Source organism: Solenopsis invicta, chromosome 16, assembly GCF_016802725.1.
Source record: "Solenopsis invicta isolate M01_SB chromosome 16, UNIL_Sinv_3.0, whole genome shotgun sequence".
NCBI lineage: Eukaryota > Metazoa > Arthropoda > Insecta > Hymenoptera > Formicidae > Solenopsis > Solenopsis invicta.
Window position 1 is genome coordinate 25,555,535 of NC_052679.1, and position 16,920 is coordinate 25,572,454.

The 16,920-nt window shown below is 40.7% G+C and overlaps 1 protein-coding gene across 4 annotated transcripts in view; it reads right to left on the reverse strand.

The window, feature by feature from the left end:
* The window catches only part of LOC105193854, an 81,798-nt gene that overhangs the window by 20,958 nt on the left and 43,920 nt on the right, over positions 1-16,920 (reverse strand). For 3 of the 4 annotated variants that reach the window (XM_026135136.2, XM_039458933.1, XM_039458934.1), the window contains exon 2: positions 8,213-8,309. In XM_026135136.2, the coding sequence (XP_025990921.1) occupies positions 8,213-8,309 (97 nt within the window). The remainder of the gene's footprint in view (positions 1-8,212; positions 8,310-16,920) is intronic. The other variant, XM_039458935.1, reaches the window with a different exon arrangement.

Genomic DNA, 16,920 nt, shown 5'->3' on the forward strand with positions numbered 1-16,920 from the left:
AACTAGTCCCGGTCATCCCGTGTTTCACGTAACCGCCACACGCATTAATTCTAGTCCGAGCCATCGTCAGCTACACGCTCACGCTTCCCAGTGACGCCATGTTCTATCCGATTGTGCTATAAGCTTCTTTCAAGCTTAGATCCTACCGATTCGAAGCAGTACGTTCGGAAATCGATTTAACCCTAACCGGTACTGACGAACAGAAGCAGAGGGCGAGAAAGAGAGAGAGAGAAGGGAAAAGGAATAAAGGGCAGAGAAGCTAGAATCTCCTTCTATGTACCATCGCATTTGTCCGGAAGAATGGATTCATCCACTTTGATTCAAATTTCATCGATCTCTATACATGTTCATTTCTCTTGCATACATTGCAGATTTCTCAATCTTCTCCTGAACGTTTATTTTATTGCTCTTCTCTACTTCTACTGACACATTCCCGAATCCCTCAATCAAGACTTATCTTAAGCAATTAACAATACGCCTCGTGCATATTCGTGCAAAAGTATTTGTCAGGTGTCACGAGAAAATATTTTACAAGTATTCTCTTTGATGAATTTGAAGACGATGTCTTCTCTGCACCAAGTGTCTTGGAACCTCTCAAACTTTAACTTTCCTCCTGGCAAGTAAGTCTCAAATGAAATTTCCGTTAAAGCAAAGTCGCGAGCTGAGATTCACCAATACTTTGAATTGAGAATATTGAGAATTTGCGAGTGTAAGTTGAGCTCAGTTGTGCCGATGGTTCAACGCTAGCTTTGACTAACACCAGCAACGACTTTAATCTCTTTCTTCATTGTTTATAATATAAGTAAAATCGTAGAGAAGCTATACATTTAGAAAAACAGCCAATTGCTAAGTTTACTCGATTTCTCCACTTCTGCTTCATCTGAGTACTAACTACCAAGTACTAAATCACAATCATGATTCGGTTGAATTCTTTTGCTCTTTTGAATAGGCAAATTTAGATATCTTGGTAATTGTCTCAAATTAAATTTTTGTAGTCAAGAAAAATTTACTCATTAAAATTTTAATACTTGTTTAATGTTAATTGGAAACTCAATTCGTTATAGAAGTTTCTTATGTGTATATCAAATATTTAAATCGATCGTGATTTTGCTCGTTTTATGTTAGATTAGCGAAGACCTTTTCTATATCGCGCTAAAGAAATGGAGAAATATGAATTCGCGACACAACGAAGTGGTCGTTTCGTTGCTGACTAGCCATTGCTTCTCCTATATCTATGCCAACCAGCTCTTTTTCTTTGTTTTGTTTCTAACCGGCTTTCTCGTTCTCGACTAAATCGGTCAATTTCTCTTTCTCTTCCTCCGCTTTTCTCTCTCTCTCTCTCTCTCTCTCTCTCTCTCTCTCTCTCTCTCTCTCTCTCTCTCTCTCTCTCTCTCTCCTTCCCGCCTTCGTCTAGGTAACTTTCGGCGTAGGCAGAACTACGCCAAACTTTGTAGTAACGGTACACTTAACAGCTCTCCTCTCTCCTCCCTCCCCCTCCCCCCTCTTTCTCTCTTCCTCCCCTCGTTCCTTCAGTCGACCGTAGCGTGAAGATGCCACGAATAGTATTCCAAGCAATCCCCTTGCTCATCAAAATTAATATTTTCCATCGATTGACGATCGTTGATAATACCTAAAAATAATATAGGACGCTGCGAGCGAACGATCACAATAATTTTAGCATTATTATTAACATAATATTATTAATATCACAACATATTTATATAACGTTATTATTAATACGTAGCGCATATAAAGTTGAGCAGTAGAGTCAATGCGACTGGATGGCAGAATCATGTGTTCAATCAACGTTGATTCATTTCGTAAGCATTCAAGGCGAACGGTCAGTAATACTTGAACTGGGCATTTTACATTGCTATTTAAATTGACGTACAAAATTTTGCCTACGCATATTCTATTTAAGCAAGATGCTAATTATTCATGCAATTATGAGTATCAAACAACACCGGACAGTAAGAAAAATTTAGTGCAAATTGAACTACGCTAATCAATAGTCTCTCATCTCTGTACAAATCACATATCTTTCTATTCATAAAAACTTTTTTATATGTAGAATATGACTATTTTTATTTCATTATTTGGAGAAACACTTTTATTTGTTTTTCTTTTATTTGCTAATCATGGCAATTCTATTTAACAGACTTCTTGTTAAGTACAATAGTTTTAAATAATCTATGCTTATCATTTTTACTTCCTTCTTTCTAACCGCGTTATTCTTTATTTGCCTTTCATCAATCACTCTTATATATACATTTGATGAAGCAAGGGTATAAACGGTAAATATATTTAATCACTGACTTCGACATAATCAAACAGCATACATTGTCGTACTATATATGTAGAATACTTTGCGCGATAACATTCGCAATGCCCGTTGAATATCTCGGGCTGCTCTCTTCTTTTCTTTTATAGATTAGTTTTTAATCATGCACGCGAATCGATTCTTCGTTCCTTTAGCGTCAGTATCGTTACAAATTTTGAAGGGTTGCCAATGACGGTCCGAGACTTTGGTTATTCTTATATATATATACATATATATATAAACATCTCTCTCTCTCTCTCTCTCTCTCTCTCTCTCTCTCTCTCTCTCTCTCTGCGGCGGCGGCGTTAGCACGAAGCTGACGGAAGCAGCGGAAGAAACGGCGGTGAACCTTGCAAACGCATGCTGACAACGCATGAGATGCGACGATAGCGCGAGAAAAGATGATTTATGATCGTGGGACACGCCATGTCGTTTGCTAAACTTCGTGAACGGGTGCGCGGGCGCGAGCGCAGGCGTGTGCGTGTGCACGCGTGTCCACGTGCACGGGGGAATAGAGACTGGACGAAAAATATGAAGAGTGGAGAGAGAACAAGGTAAAATGGAGAGCGGACAGAGAAACTAGAGTAGAATTTATTTTGTATTTCAAAGAGAGAGAGAGAGAGAGAGAGGAAGAGAGAGCAATAAACCTTCTCAGGATACTATACATGATATATGAGTATCCACGACAAATAGTAAATACAAAGAAAAACTTACAAAGACAAAAATAAAAGAAAAGTAGATAACAATATGTATGTTGCAAGAAAATAGTGCAAAACAAAAAGAACGCGTTGTGTGACTGAACAGCAAGTTAAGAATACAGAACCATGTTGTACATAAAAATGGAATAGTTGTGCAATGACCGAGACTAAACCAAAATCAACTCTTAATATATTAATACACGCGCAATCAATTATATAATATACGTTTAATATCCCAGGAGCTTCTAACAAATTTTAAATTTCCAATTAAAATTTCAATAAGTAAATTTTTCTTGAACAAAAACTTAATTTAAGATAGTTATCAAAACAACAAATTCTACATGTCAAACGGAAGGAAAGAAGTTGACCGAATTAAATTTTTATTTAGAAAAACTCGACATCGAATCAATCAATCGATCAAAGAATTAATTTTTGTCTAATTTCGCAATACTCTACATCGTCAACCAAGCGCAACTGAGACAAAACGAAGGGACAGGCGGTGAAATGCTGTCAAAGTTGGCCACGATTCGAAAGGATTGTAACATTTGGACCGCTGTCTTCTCGCGATACTTTACGCCTCGTTTACTCCTGTCTACTTTACGCGATCACGTTTAAAAGCGTCTCATGCTTACACCTCGTCGTCGTGGAACGCACAGGTTAAAACACATGATTATCGTGCGATTCACGTGCACAATTATTATTTTACAACTGCAATTTACGTAGCTGCTCGTCAATCGTTTGATCGCGTGCTAGATCAAACGAGAAACTTGCGATATTTGCGAGAGAAATTCATAAATTTTAATATATCTTTTTTTCTTGTAATCTCGGTACGCGCTTACAATTAGTGAAAACTGAAAGAGGTTTCGATAACTTGCTATCGTTATGTTTAATTATTAAGTTTTTTTAAATATCAATAGGTTTCTTTGAAAAACACTTTTTTGACTAAATTTGTCAAATACATCACGATTCTCAAGCTTAACACGCTGCGTCGTCGATCGTATTTTCCCGCATTTTCCCCGACGGACGCGTTTGACCGCAACCTCCGGTTTACAATTAAACAACACGTTTACTACAAAAACGCGATCACCGATGGTTCGTTCGGGCAAAGAGATTGTACGGGATTTGCAATCTTTGGCCAATGGTCGCGGTGCGCGGCGCGCGGCGCGGCGTAATGGCGCTTCGGTTACAACGCCGTGGTGAAAAATGCTTTTACTCTTCTCATTCGAAGTCGCCGCTGGCGCGATTCGTAAAATAAAACTGGCGCTGCGTGCAAAAGTGTCCGATTGACTTGTCGAAAAGCGTCGCGACATTAAAAGGTGGCATAAACGCGGGCTTACAAGCGGGCGCGTTAAACTCTCTTTTGCGCTCATTTTAACTGCCATACGACACATCGTAATTTCACCGAGAGGCGCCACTTTCACGCGCGCACTAATATCCCGATAGTGTACGTAAATGTTTTTTTAACAAAGAATTTATTTTGCTTTGATCTATCGGCACGCACCACGCGATTTCGTTCTGCTTGTTGAACGCGCACAAACGCTGTTCGCTAACCGCCGGATTTCGACCGTTGCGTCAATCACATAATTCGTTTGAGTTAAAACCAGCGTTTGCCTCAAGAAAGACCAATGAAATTGGTGAAAACGTTTTTTCTCTCTGTAAGAAGAAACAAGAAAAGCCGATAATTATTTACGTTGACGAGTTAAACGATGAATTCTGGTCGAGTACGCAGAATATGGCCCGAGTATGCATAAGTAAAAGCAATTGCAATACGCGCCGTCGGTTCGATTCTGACCTTTTCTTTCTCCCGTCGTAACGATCGATGCGGACCGCATGTATACATCCGTATATATTGACACGTACGCTCTCCCTCCCTCCCTCCCTCTCCCCCCTCTCTCTCTCTCTCTCTCTCTCTCTCTCTCTCTCTCTCTCTCTCATCCTCATATATGCTTGTGCTAGCGAAATATAATTCGCACACGCCCAGTCCCCTGTGCACCGCGCGCGAGAATGACCAAAGAGAGAAAAGCGAAATTTCCCGAATAGCACTGCACTCGCCGAGATGATTGTTGTGGTGTATAAAGGTGGTCAGGAAAAAAAATGTCTCCTTTCATTACGAAGCGCGAGTTTGCGAAAATACTTTTCCAGACACGGCCGGACTTACGCATTTACAAACGCGAGAGGGCAACGGAAAAGATTTTTCCAAATAATCGGAAATATTGGTAACAAATCGTTCTGTCTTCTACATATGTCTTCGGTAAAATATACGTTACAGGTATATATTATTTCCAAGAGGTGGAGAAGAGGAAGAAGAATAGAGATAAGGACAAAGATATATGATAAAGAAAAAAATAGATTAAAGCAATGGAACAGCTGTGTTAAATAAGATAGAAAAGAAGGATGAAATGTTGCACGATGGATTTTGTGGATTAAATTACCTATACACAAGAAGAAAGAACAATTTTACTCAAGTATCTAAAAATAGCTATAGATTTAAAAATAAATTTGTTGGACCATTAAAATGATCATAATTATTTATTTATTATTATTAATTATATATTATACATATTGCTTAAGTATGATGACAAAAGATTTTGATATTTCTTTTTTCATAATAATTTGATGATCCAACAAAATTATTTTCAGATGTCTAGTCAAATTTTTAGACACTTTAGTGAAACCATTCTTTTCATGTAGTCAAATAATTAGGAAAAATGAATAAATGAAAGCAATGAAGAAAAATGGCAAGTCTCCTCTTGGCACGTAATCTCAAAAAAATTATTTTAGTTTATATAACACGTTATATATTACTTAAAAACGTGAAAGACGCGCGGAAAAAGAATCTGTACATTTCTCTCGTAGGACGTGTAATTTATAAGAATTTCAAAACTGACGGATGGCGTTAAAAGATGTGAAAATATGGCGGCTCGATAAGAACCCTATTCGGATAACTACTTTAGCTGGTTTGACGCAATAATAATATCAACAACGAAACTACAAATCGAAAAAGTAAGGAAAGTAGGAACTTAAAAAGAAAGCCTCGCCAAGCGTCCGTTGCCGCGTCGCGAGAATCTGCTCCGAAAACTCGTCGGACAAGAGCTAAACACGCGGTGAAGTTTTTCGTGTTGGCACGCGTACAATCTCGAGAGACGCTGACAGCCCGCCACTTCGCCTTGCCGCTCCTCTTATGCGACGCTAACGACAGAAACCGAAGAATTTATTCGGGGCCGCTTATCGAGACCTCCCAGGGAAGAAGACCGGTTGTCCATCCACGACTCGAAGATTAATGAACGCGGTGCTAGAAGCGGAGGCTCATTAGAACGCATTAACCCCGGGAGCTTTCTTTTTTCTCTTTCGCATTACTCAATCCTAATGACATATTGACCACTACTTCGCCAAGTATCAAACCTTCAAAAAGGAATATACTAATGTACCAATACGGCCACTGTTGCCTCTCATAAATTGCGTACCGTTGATGGAGAATAATTTTCAATATGCATACATGGTACAAACTTATGAATACGCATGCAAATTTGCAGAAAAAAGTAAATATTCTTGTTTTAACAAACTTTCTTTTCAAAATATAAATAAAAATTGTCAAAACAAAAATAGCCTTTCTTTACTGTATTATTCTTGTATTACTCCCGTTATAACTCTTGCTGACTTTAATAAAATAATGTTATTGTATTATCCTTTTCAATTACTCTGACATTCTATAAATATATCGATTAAATACATACATGTAATACAATATTCGTATCGTAATATATTTTTCAAACATACATAAAAATCAAGAGTAAGCTTACGACGCACGATGGTAACACAAATGCAGTTTTTTCGTTAGTATGTAGTTTCAATTAATCTTCGACGGCCCAAAATCGACTCGACGAATAAAACGACATGTGCACGAACAACAATGCGTTCCCTGGATCATATCTTATCGCCATTATCGCGGATCTCTCAGAAGAGCTCGGGTTTATCTGTCAGCGGAATATGGGCCAGATAATTTTGTAGTGTAACAAAAAGCCGTGAGTGGAACTTTGAAGGAAAAGATTTCCCTGCGTACTACGTTTCGGACGAAAGCATTAAATATCATTTATTCTGTGACTTTGCTAAAAGCGAAATAATTGTGAAAGCCGATCAAAGATACACGCGCTTATTTCTATTGCTTTCATTTATTAATTTCTCCGCGCATTATACATTTTTTTACAAATAATTCCATTGAAATACGAATGTGAAACTTAGAATCTTTCCCGCTGCGCTACTCGCGTAAACATGACAGAAAAGTTGGCTTTAAAGTCATGTACCTACCCTTTTTCGCAACACAAATCGAAACACAAACGCCAGAAGCGAATGAAAATTGCGAGCGATTTAGCAAACGCGATTAAACAAAACGACGTGCAATAACCTTTATCAAAATAACGACACATCTCGAATTGCGATAAATAGCGCGTTCGATTAAGCATACCGTAAATTTCGTCGCATTGACCATTGCAGTATCGCGAATATTTTTTTCACCATTCAAAGGAATATTTATTTTCCAGGTTTTCCAAAAAAAAAAAAAAACATCCTTTTTGTTCGCGCGATAATCGGAAAATTGACAAAACCATCGCGTAATAATTGTATAGTCTACTAAGTGTCAGCAAATTTAAGTCTCGCACGTGGCGAGTTACAAAATTTTTAATTAAATCAAGAATGATGTATTTTATAATTAAACGCTATTAAGTTTCGCGTTTGATGTATCCTCGTTCAATTTCTTACTTCGTTTTTGAGACTGATTTTAAGACGCGCTTGTAGGATTTGTTTCGCGAATAATTTATCAAATCGATCGCGCATCGAATGTACGAACACGTTCGTGCGCGCGTGACGCGGCAGATGAATCGCACAAGTGGCCGAAGGGCCGACGAAGGGTAAACAGGACTCGCTGACAGTGTTATCGGGTTATTTGTAATAGATATAATAAAATGTTAATGTGTTACAAATTGATACAATTTTTCAACAAAAAAAAATACAAAATAGACAAAAATTCTTATATTTTTCTCTCTTAAAAATTCCTCGTGACAACAAAAGTCAAATTTGAGAGAAAATTTTGCAATCCGATAACTCTGCTCGCTGGATTCCCGAACACCATACGTCCGCAATAATACACATACAGGTAGAAACGAGGAGAAAAGAGAAATGAATTCGAAAGTGTACTCACCTCCGTACGCTGCGATAACCTCTTGTTCAACTCGTGAATTCTGTAGTCTGGTTGGCTGATTCCAAAGGGAGTATGCCTCCTGGGGACAGGCAACGATCTGTCAGATCAGACCGATCGCTCATGTTAGGTGTGCTGTGTATAGCGTGTTACTTTCGCGTGTGTGCGTCGCGAATGTTTCATGCATGCATGCACGCCCATTCCCTCCCTTCCGCGCCCATCATCCCCATCGTGTCGCGTCGCTACATCGCGCGAATTTTCGTAAGGCGCCCCGAGGGGTGCGACTACCGGTTGACCCTCTCCGAGCGGCGGGCATGTACGCCGCAAAACGCGCGCTCGGACATGGCACAGATTCGCGAAATGTAGTTTACGACTTTCACCACGCCGCCGCGCCATTCTCGATTCCTTTAAAGCGCCGCGTTACGGAAGCGGAGGTTAGAACGGTACAACGTCGAAGGGTCTGGCGTAACAACACCGGTCTCTTCGAAAGAAAAAAACTCTGGACAGATTAATCTTTGTTCGCTCGATGTTATTATTTCGAAATTTATTTTCCGAAGTCTGAAGTAGGAGTGTTAAACGCCATTTCTGACATTTAAACACTTAAAAAGTCTAGATTTTTTCTAACAAAACTATAATTTCCAATAGTATATGCACCGTTGACAAAAGTATTTTTCAAATATAAGGTAAATGTTCCAATGACTGATTAATGAAAAGGTATAGTCAATTCCATATTATTTGTAGATGCCCTATTTAGGCAAAACACAGAACTGTAGGGACAATTGTGGCTCAGTGGCAGAGTGATTACCTGATAAGAGAAAGGCTTGGATTTGAATCTCATAATAATAATTAAAAATACATTGTATTTATATGATATTTTTCAATCACTAAGCACATTTAATTATTGAGACATTTATCTTATATATGTATAATATATAAAATGCTCTCGTCAAGGCAGTTCAGGCAGAGAAGCCTCAGTTTCGACATAGAATCTTAATAAAATTAACCTTGTAAATACGAAGAATTTTTAAATGATCAAGTCGTAATTATGTATGTAACGACAAAAGTTTGTAGTCACTCAGCTGTTTGGCGAAATAACGCTATAAATCAAAATCAATAATGACGCGAAGGTCATCATATTTATGCTGTCAGTCCAATTGTCGGCGATCATCATCCAGACACCGATAATTTAATGTCACGAATCAATTATAATATAATCAAACATATTACATGGTATATCCAATTTTCACAAATTAGCCGGTGCCAACGTCAAACTGATTGCAATAATTTGGCTATGATGAACATAAACGCAAATTTACTCTATATTTTTTTTATCTATCCTATTCAAGTATTACTATATTTATCGCTCATTATTGAGATCTATTAATTATTTATTTAATCAGATTCATCTCTTCGTCTCTGCGAGATGAGATCTTAAAATTAAATTGCTGAAACATTCATCTCAGATCAAAATAAATCGTCGATGTGCGCCTTTAATATCTCACGTTATATACTATATACAGAATCTCGGAAAAAAATTTATCGAGAAAACGCATTAATTACGTATTTATCGATAAAAGTGAATTGAGAGTAAGTATGAGTATACTAGTGTCATAATTTTTGACACAAGAAAACAGAGCGAATGCTGTTAGACGACTTAATCGACGACTTTCAATTCATCAAGAATCAAGTTCTCGACCCCCAACCGGCTGTGGAGGCCAGTTGGTTAACCGGTGGGTAATTAACGTCGCGTTGATAATATTTAGTGCTCGAAATGTTCGGGCCGGTGTGTACCGCGCGCATATTCGCGCCCCGAGGCCGGACGAGCGATCATTAAGAAGCGAGCGCGGTATGGTGATTAATAACAAGAGTACGCAGAATATTCCAGCGACACAGAGAGTCCAAACGCGCCACACTTCCGGTAACGAATTTCGGGACTACGTTCGACTCGCGCGATCGATACTGCATTTAACATATTGCGCGTTCACTCGCGGCATTTCACATCGCGATATTCTAGTTTACAAAGAGAAGAAAGAATGAAGCTCGAATATGTTTTTTCGGAAAAAAGTTGTCAAGTGTGTCGAATACGAGATCATGGAGAGTTCGAAAAACCTCTGCTGTCTTGTACGAGTCGAATGAAGTCGGACTTTCCCCCGAACTCGTGACATCGACCTTCGTAATGCACGTACACGTAGATTTCTTTGCGTAGATTGGTAACCTTGGTAAAATCGGTATGCTAATTATAACGCGCTTAGTTGCAGCAAGAGACAAAGATAAACAATGTAGACATAAAACGAGAATGATAATTACACGGACTGCTAACGTATGTGTGTCTTAGAGACTGACGTTCCTTGACTGACATCGCAAAAAAGTGTACATTATTATCTTATTTAGATTCTATAGACTCCATCGTGGAAGAATTTCTGTAATTTTCCATCGGACTTGTGATGTCATCGTGATATCCGGGGTAACGTGAATAGTAACGCGAGAAGAAACGATCGTTTCTTTCACTAAGCTAATTTGAGTTTTAATACAAATAAAATATTGAGCAAACGTGCTCGGACGTCATCAATCAGAATCTCGGTAAAAGAAATAGCCTTCAGCGAATAAGCAAAAGATAAGCCGGCTCCTTTGAATCTTTATTCGACGCTATTGATAAGATAAATCACTTGAGCAAAGATTCTCCGAGATCTATGTCGCGAAAAAGTATTAAAAATTGCATATAAATAGATAAGCGTCTAACTTGGCGATCTACATGATGGATAAATAATATATATAGATAGATAGATACACGAACTTTACTCACATATAAAAATAAAATCAACGCAATTGAATAAATTGCGAGATGTTTATCGATAACTAATTAAAAAAAAAAAGCTGACAGATATCAACTAATGGAATAATTATAATGGCCGACAGATCGGATCGAGCCTCGAGACATGACGGCAAGTTTGGCATGATTTTCTTTTTTCACGTAAAAGAAAATACACCTCATCGTAAGATCGATCGTGTCGGGAAAGAACTTGGACTTTCTCGTCTCTGGGGAATGGACGCCATGGGACTCTGGCGCGACACGTCACAATCGCACGCGTATGTTTGTGCGTGTGTGTACGTGTGAGGGGCAGATTTGCCAAGGGGTGAGTCGAGATCTCAAGGGTTGCAGGGGTAACCCACTGTCGTGTACGGTTTATTGGGGAGTAACGGGACGCGTGGACAAATCTTTCGTCCCGTTCGCTATATTGCTCGATCAAGAACGATCGCTCGATACGACGTATTACGACAAATCATAAATATAAAATAAAGCGTTATTAAATAAAACACTAACGTCCATTTCTATTAATATAGATTAACTTTATGTATTTATATCTTAATAAATGTATTTAATAAATCGCTAAATTATTATTCTTTTAAATAGTATAGTTAGTCGCGTAAAAAGTGTTTTAAGAATCAAGTTGAATCCTTATTTTCTCTTAAAAAAATGATCCTAGACACCTAGACTGTTGCTGGTATTACTCGTGATTTGTCACGTCGAATAGTAATCGTACGTAAACTGATGTAACGGGACGCGATCGCTTCCGGGATTAGCGAACACGCTCGGAAACGAGTGCGCACCGCGCACCGCTTGACGGATCGGCCGCGACTTGGTAAGACGGAATTGAATCGCGCTAATTTAGTCCGATAACGTAATTTCACGCGAGGCACGTAGCAGCCGTAGAGTGCCGTCGTGCAATAACCCCGGCGTGCGCGCATGTAACGCCCGGCTTTTCATTCAAGACGTGCCGCACGATCGAACTAATTAATTCGTTGCACGGCACCGCGGCAGCAGCGCGCGGCGCACAGCGCGGCGTGCGAGTTGCGCGCGAGCCCGCCGGAGAATTTTTGCCCGCCTTTCCTGCATCCCTGTGTTCGTCTCTCGAATCCGGGGAGAAGATCGTGACAGATCATTCCACCGATACGGAACTAATCCGCCGAGTGAAAAACTAGCGCCTCGCACACGCGCGCTCGAGTCGGCACGCGGCCTGGAATTTTTCAAGGCTGTGCCCCTAGAAACGGCAAGTGTACACTTGTAAGACTTCATAATGAAACATTTATTAATCCCCTATCATTAACTTTCTTTTTATAAATTATTATCGCTTGAGAGATTTTTTTTTACAATTTATCCTTAAAATCAGAGTGGTCATTGATATTTCAAAGAATTTTATTATTTAATTTTAGTAATTTTTTGTAAAAGTTTTATATTTTACTGTAATAAATATCAATAAATCAGAGAAAATCGTACAAAATTCTTTGAAATACCATATTATTCTACTACCATAATTTTAAGAGTAAAGAATTCTCTCCATGTACTCATATGTGCTATACGATATCTTTGCAAACGTTCTTGCAGATGCATTCTTGTTGAAATGGACACAAGTCTATTTCCCGTATAAAATACACTAAAATTGTTAGCAATATTGTTTAATGAATAAAAACATTTACACGAGATGCGCTATGTTTCGAAATTATCTTTTTAGGTTTGATTAAAGAAAGAACCTTGTACTTAAGGTGACTAATTCAATGTGAATTTATTCAATGCGCGTCTAATATTACTAGGCATAAACACTCAATACAGATAAGATAGAGCAGTTAATCAGGGAGTTGATCGAGATTTCAAGTTGTCGCGATTCGCGTCAAATAATATTCAATTCAACGTTAAAATCTGCGAATAATTTCTCTTTTTTGACAAAAATGAGACCTGGGCTTCATTAAGAATTTTACGTTCGTCAATGAAAAGGAATTTTTTTTTTATGATTTGGCAACTTGTGAAATTCGTCTTCGTTAAGGTAACGCGTTACTACTTTTAATTACAAAAGACGAACACAATTCATCGTTAATTATTAAAATAACATTGGCACGTGTATCGATCGCCGTGCGGTTATCTTGCGCGACGACTCATTCTCCACACTCGATACTCGGTTGTAGTATCGAACACGTTTACATTCGATGCGTCCACGACCCTTCCTAAAAGTTTAGACATTCCGAGTTTTCGAGAATCTGTTTACTTCTCCAATGTGACTATATTTTAGATTATAACACGTGAGACAATCAATAGCCAGTTTTCTCCCCAAGTTCGCCAATATAAATGCCGATTACGAGCATTTGAGAAATTTTGATGAATAAACATCTTCTTCATTAATTACTGAAAAATATATACATTTTAGTTTCATGAATAATTTATTTAGACTGTAAGTAAGATTCGTGAGATTATATTGTATTTTCCCAACGCGATTATGTTTCTCTACACCTTCCACTTTTGACGCATGTTGATCGACCGCGCTAACCGCCGCGTGCTCGAAAGGGTTAAGGTAAGGGGTCAGACCGCGTCCGATTACTCCGGTCGGCACCGTACGACGCACGCCCCACGTGCTCGTGCCGGAAGCGCGGCATCGGCGCGTTGCGGTACGGCGTGCGGTGTGCGGCGCGGCGCGGCGCGGCGCGATGCGGTGCGGTGCGGTGCGGTGTGGCGTGGCCGATATCTCGTCGCAACCCGTCGGCGGAGTCCGCGGGATTTGCAAACAGGTCGCCGTGGGTGGCTTCGCCCGTTATTAAGCCGCGGGAGTTAATGGTTTTAGTTTAGTTCGCGTGGCTAATGGGCGTCCCGACGCGCCGCTCCGCACCGCACCGCACCGCTTCGCTCCGCACCGGGCCGCGTCGCGCCGCGCGTTGTACCGCGCTGCTGGGAATCAGCTGACCGGCCAGCTGGCCCGCGTGGCTCAGCTCGACACGTCGCGCGTGTCGCGTTGCGTCGCACGGAACCGCCGGTTGAGAGCCGTCGCCTGCAGGGGTCTCAGATTGGGTTAGCAAAGGGCGCAGTTTGGAGCGAGGGGGCGGCGGCGCCGAGGGAGAGGAGTGAGAAAGAGAAAAGGGAGAGAGAGAGAGAGAGAGAGAGAGAGAGAGAGAGAGAGAGAGAGAGAGAGAGAGAGAGTAAGGGGGAGAATAGGGGGAGAGAGAGGGAGAAGCGGGAACCGGGGAAACGGGGGACAGCAGGAGGGTGTTATTAGGGGTTGCTCATGGGGTGGCAGTACGATCAATGCCAGGGAGTCATGCTAGCCCCCAAACCCCTCCCCCGAAGTCTATATATAGCGCGCACGAGTACACACATGTATGGAAGTTCGCACGTAGCCGGGGTATGTCGAAAGAGCGTCGCGCGTATGTAAGCGTGCGTGCATACGCACGGGGTTAGTCTGTGTACGCTCGAGAAAGAGAGAGACGGAAACGGGGAGGAAGAATGAAACGCGCGAGGCGCACAAACGCACGTGTATGGACCGGATATTTTGAACTCTCTCGCGGACTCGGGGCATTATCCACGTCGCGCGCGGCGTGTTTTCCGCGTGTCGCGAGCGAGTTCACCGAGCAGATTTACCAGCGACAACAACAACGATCGGATCCATTGATATGCGCGCGGATCCGCCAGCGGATTGTTCCCCGCAATAATGTCTCGCGGTGATATTTTGCGTGCAAATCGTTCGCACCACCTCGACAATTATCGAGCTTCGAGAACGGAAGTGAGATCGGTTAGTTGTAGCAAACTCGACTTGAAATTAATTGACGACTAGGAAAACGATTACCTATATACTTGTTTATTTATTATATAACGCGCCGTGTTTTCCAACTTTTAATAATTGGTTAGTAAAACATAAAAGAGAGACCATTTCTTTTGTATCGAAAGAAAACCAACGTTGTTTTCAATTCACCTCTAGAACGTAATAGTCTTTCCGCAATATGGAGAGAAAGCACGAGGTATGATATAATCCGCACGTGTGTCGTAACATTCTTTAACAGTTTCCTTTCCATCTTTTTATAGAGGAAGGATAGTAGAGCTAATTGCTGTAGATGAAACGTTAAATTGACCCGGGGAGAAATGTGCGATGCCTCGCCAACAGTGCTGTGGGGCACTCGCGTATACGCGTATACACGGTGCATTATGCGCTTCAAAGTGATGCACTGCGTAATGCGCAATCTGCATGTCATAAGGATAATAATGGAGAAAGGCACGAGCAAGCTCGTTCGGGGATGTTATCACAAGCTTTAGCCTATGCATCACACGCACGGTGCGGCAATCCGGCCACAGCCTAACTGTCGAAAGACGGCGCGACGCAGCATTCGCTATTAACGAACCTTTCGTATTGATCGAAGGGACGGGATGGTTCTGCCGAATCTAAAATCGCGTCGTCACTGTCGCGGTCGCGTACAACGGAGAAAACTCTGTCTCATCTAGCGCCTCCAACTACGAACAATGATATTTATATGTTGGTGTATAAATATCTTCTTGTCAAATAGGTATATACTCGTACATGATATGACACTATGATATTAAGGTAATTCTTCAACTTAAAAAAGTGGAGGAGAGTCACACGTAATTTTTCATTCATATATATCTTTTAATAGAAAAAGCTTTTGGCACTGCCATCTTCCATAAAAAAAATTTAAGCAATAAAAATAATAATTTCTTTACTAAAATCGTGTAATCATACAAGAGAGAAATCTGTCTTACCTAGAATTAAAGCAAATAATAAAATTTATATGTTAATGTACATAAATATCTTCTTGTCTAAATACATATATACTATGTATAATATGTTAGCAAATTATTATTGAAAGAAATAATAATTAAATAATATTGAGTAATCCAAAACTTTGAGAGTGATACGAATATAACTATAATCTTAGATCATCTCCACAATATAATGTATCAATCAATAAAAAAGGAAATATCAAGGTTTAATTGAAAATGGAGAAAATTTCGCACTGTGTGTAAAAATATGACGTTAAATCTAATATCCAATTTCTTGCGACACACAATTTTATGATGTAAGATTGAATAATAAACACGATCATCGTTTCTTAAAAACGAATATTGGAAACGATTCTTTCAAAACTGCTAGGTACTTTGAACGCCACCGTGAGCAGATACGATGAATAAAATCTCTCAGATCGCAGATAATGGTAGCGCGTAGGCTCTCTCGCTCCTCTTAATTACACGCAGAAATTCACTCGCTGGTCCAGGTTCGGAATAACAGCCGACTCAGCTTCGCCGCTGACGCCGCCACAGCAGCAGCAGCAGCAGCAGCAGCAGCAGCCGCAGCAGAAGCAGCAGCAGCGGCGGCAGCGACGATCGTTGAGCCACCACCTTATACTCTCGCAAGGACTTTCCGTCGCTGGCGCAGCAGTAATCGTGCCGCCACGCCAGCAATTTATCGCTGCCCATGACGGCGTTTTATCGGCGATATTCGTCCCTTTTTCCGCCCGAACCCTAGATAATTCACCTGGACCCGACAATCTCCAACCCACTTCCGCTCCTCCTCCTCCTCCTACACCGAGATGGATGAGGAGCGGACGATTCCTCCTCAGGCATATTTTGTTGGCACCTTAGCTTGATAGCTAAGCTTGACCACTACGATTCGACTGCGGCCAATATAACCCTCGAGGTTATCGTGCGATCCTCGCGATCGTGAATTTCCCCCAGTGACGGATTGATGGACAAACGTGTCGTGGGAAAGGACAAAAAGCGGTCGTTCGGTCGACCAGAGAGAACCTCGTCGCACCATCGTTTCGCTGCAGCGCCATAAAAGAGCAATAATCGCGACACGCGGCTCGCGGCTCGCTTCGAACTCAGGCAGCTCCGACTGGCCATTGCTGGAAAAGTGAGCGGCATGCGCCTCTCCGTGATGAAA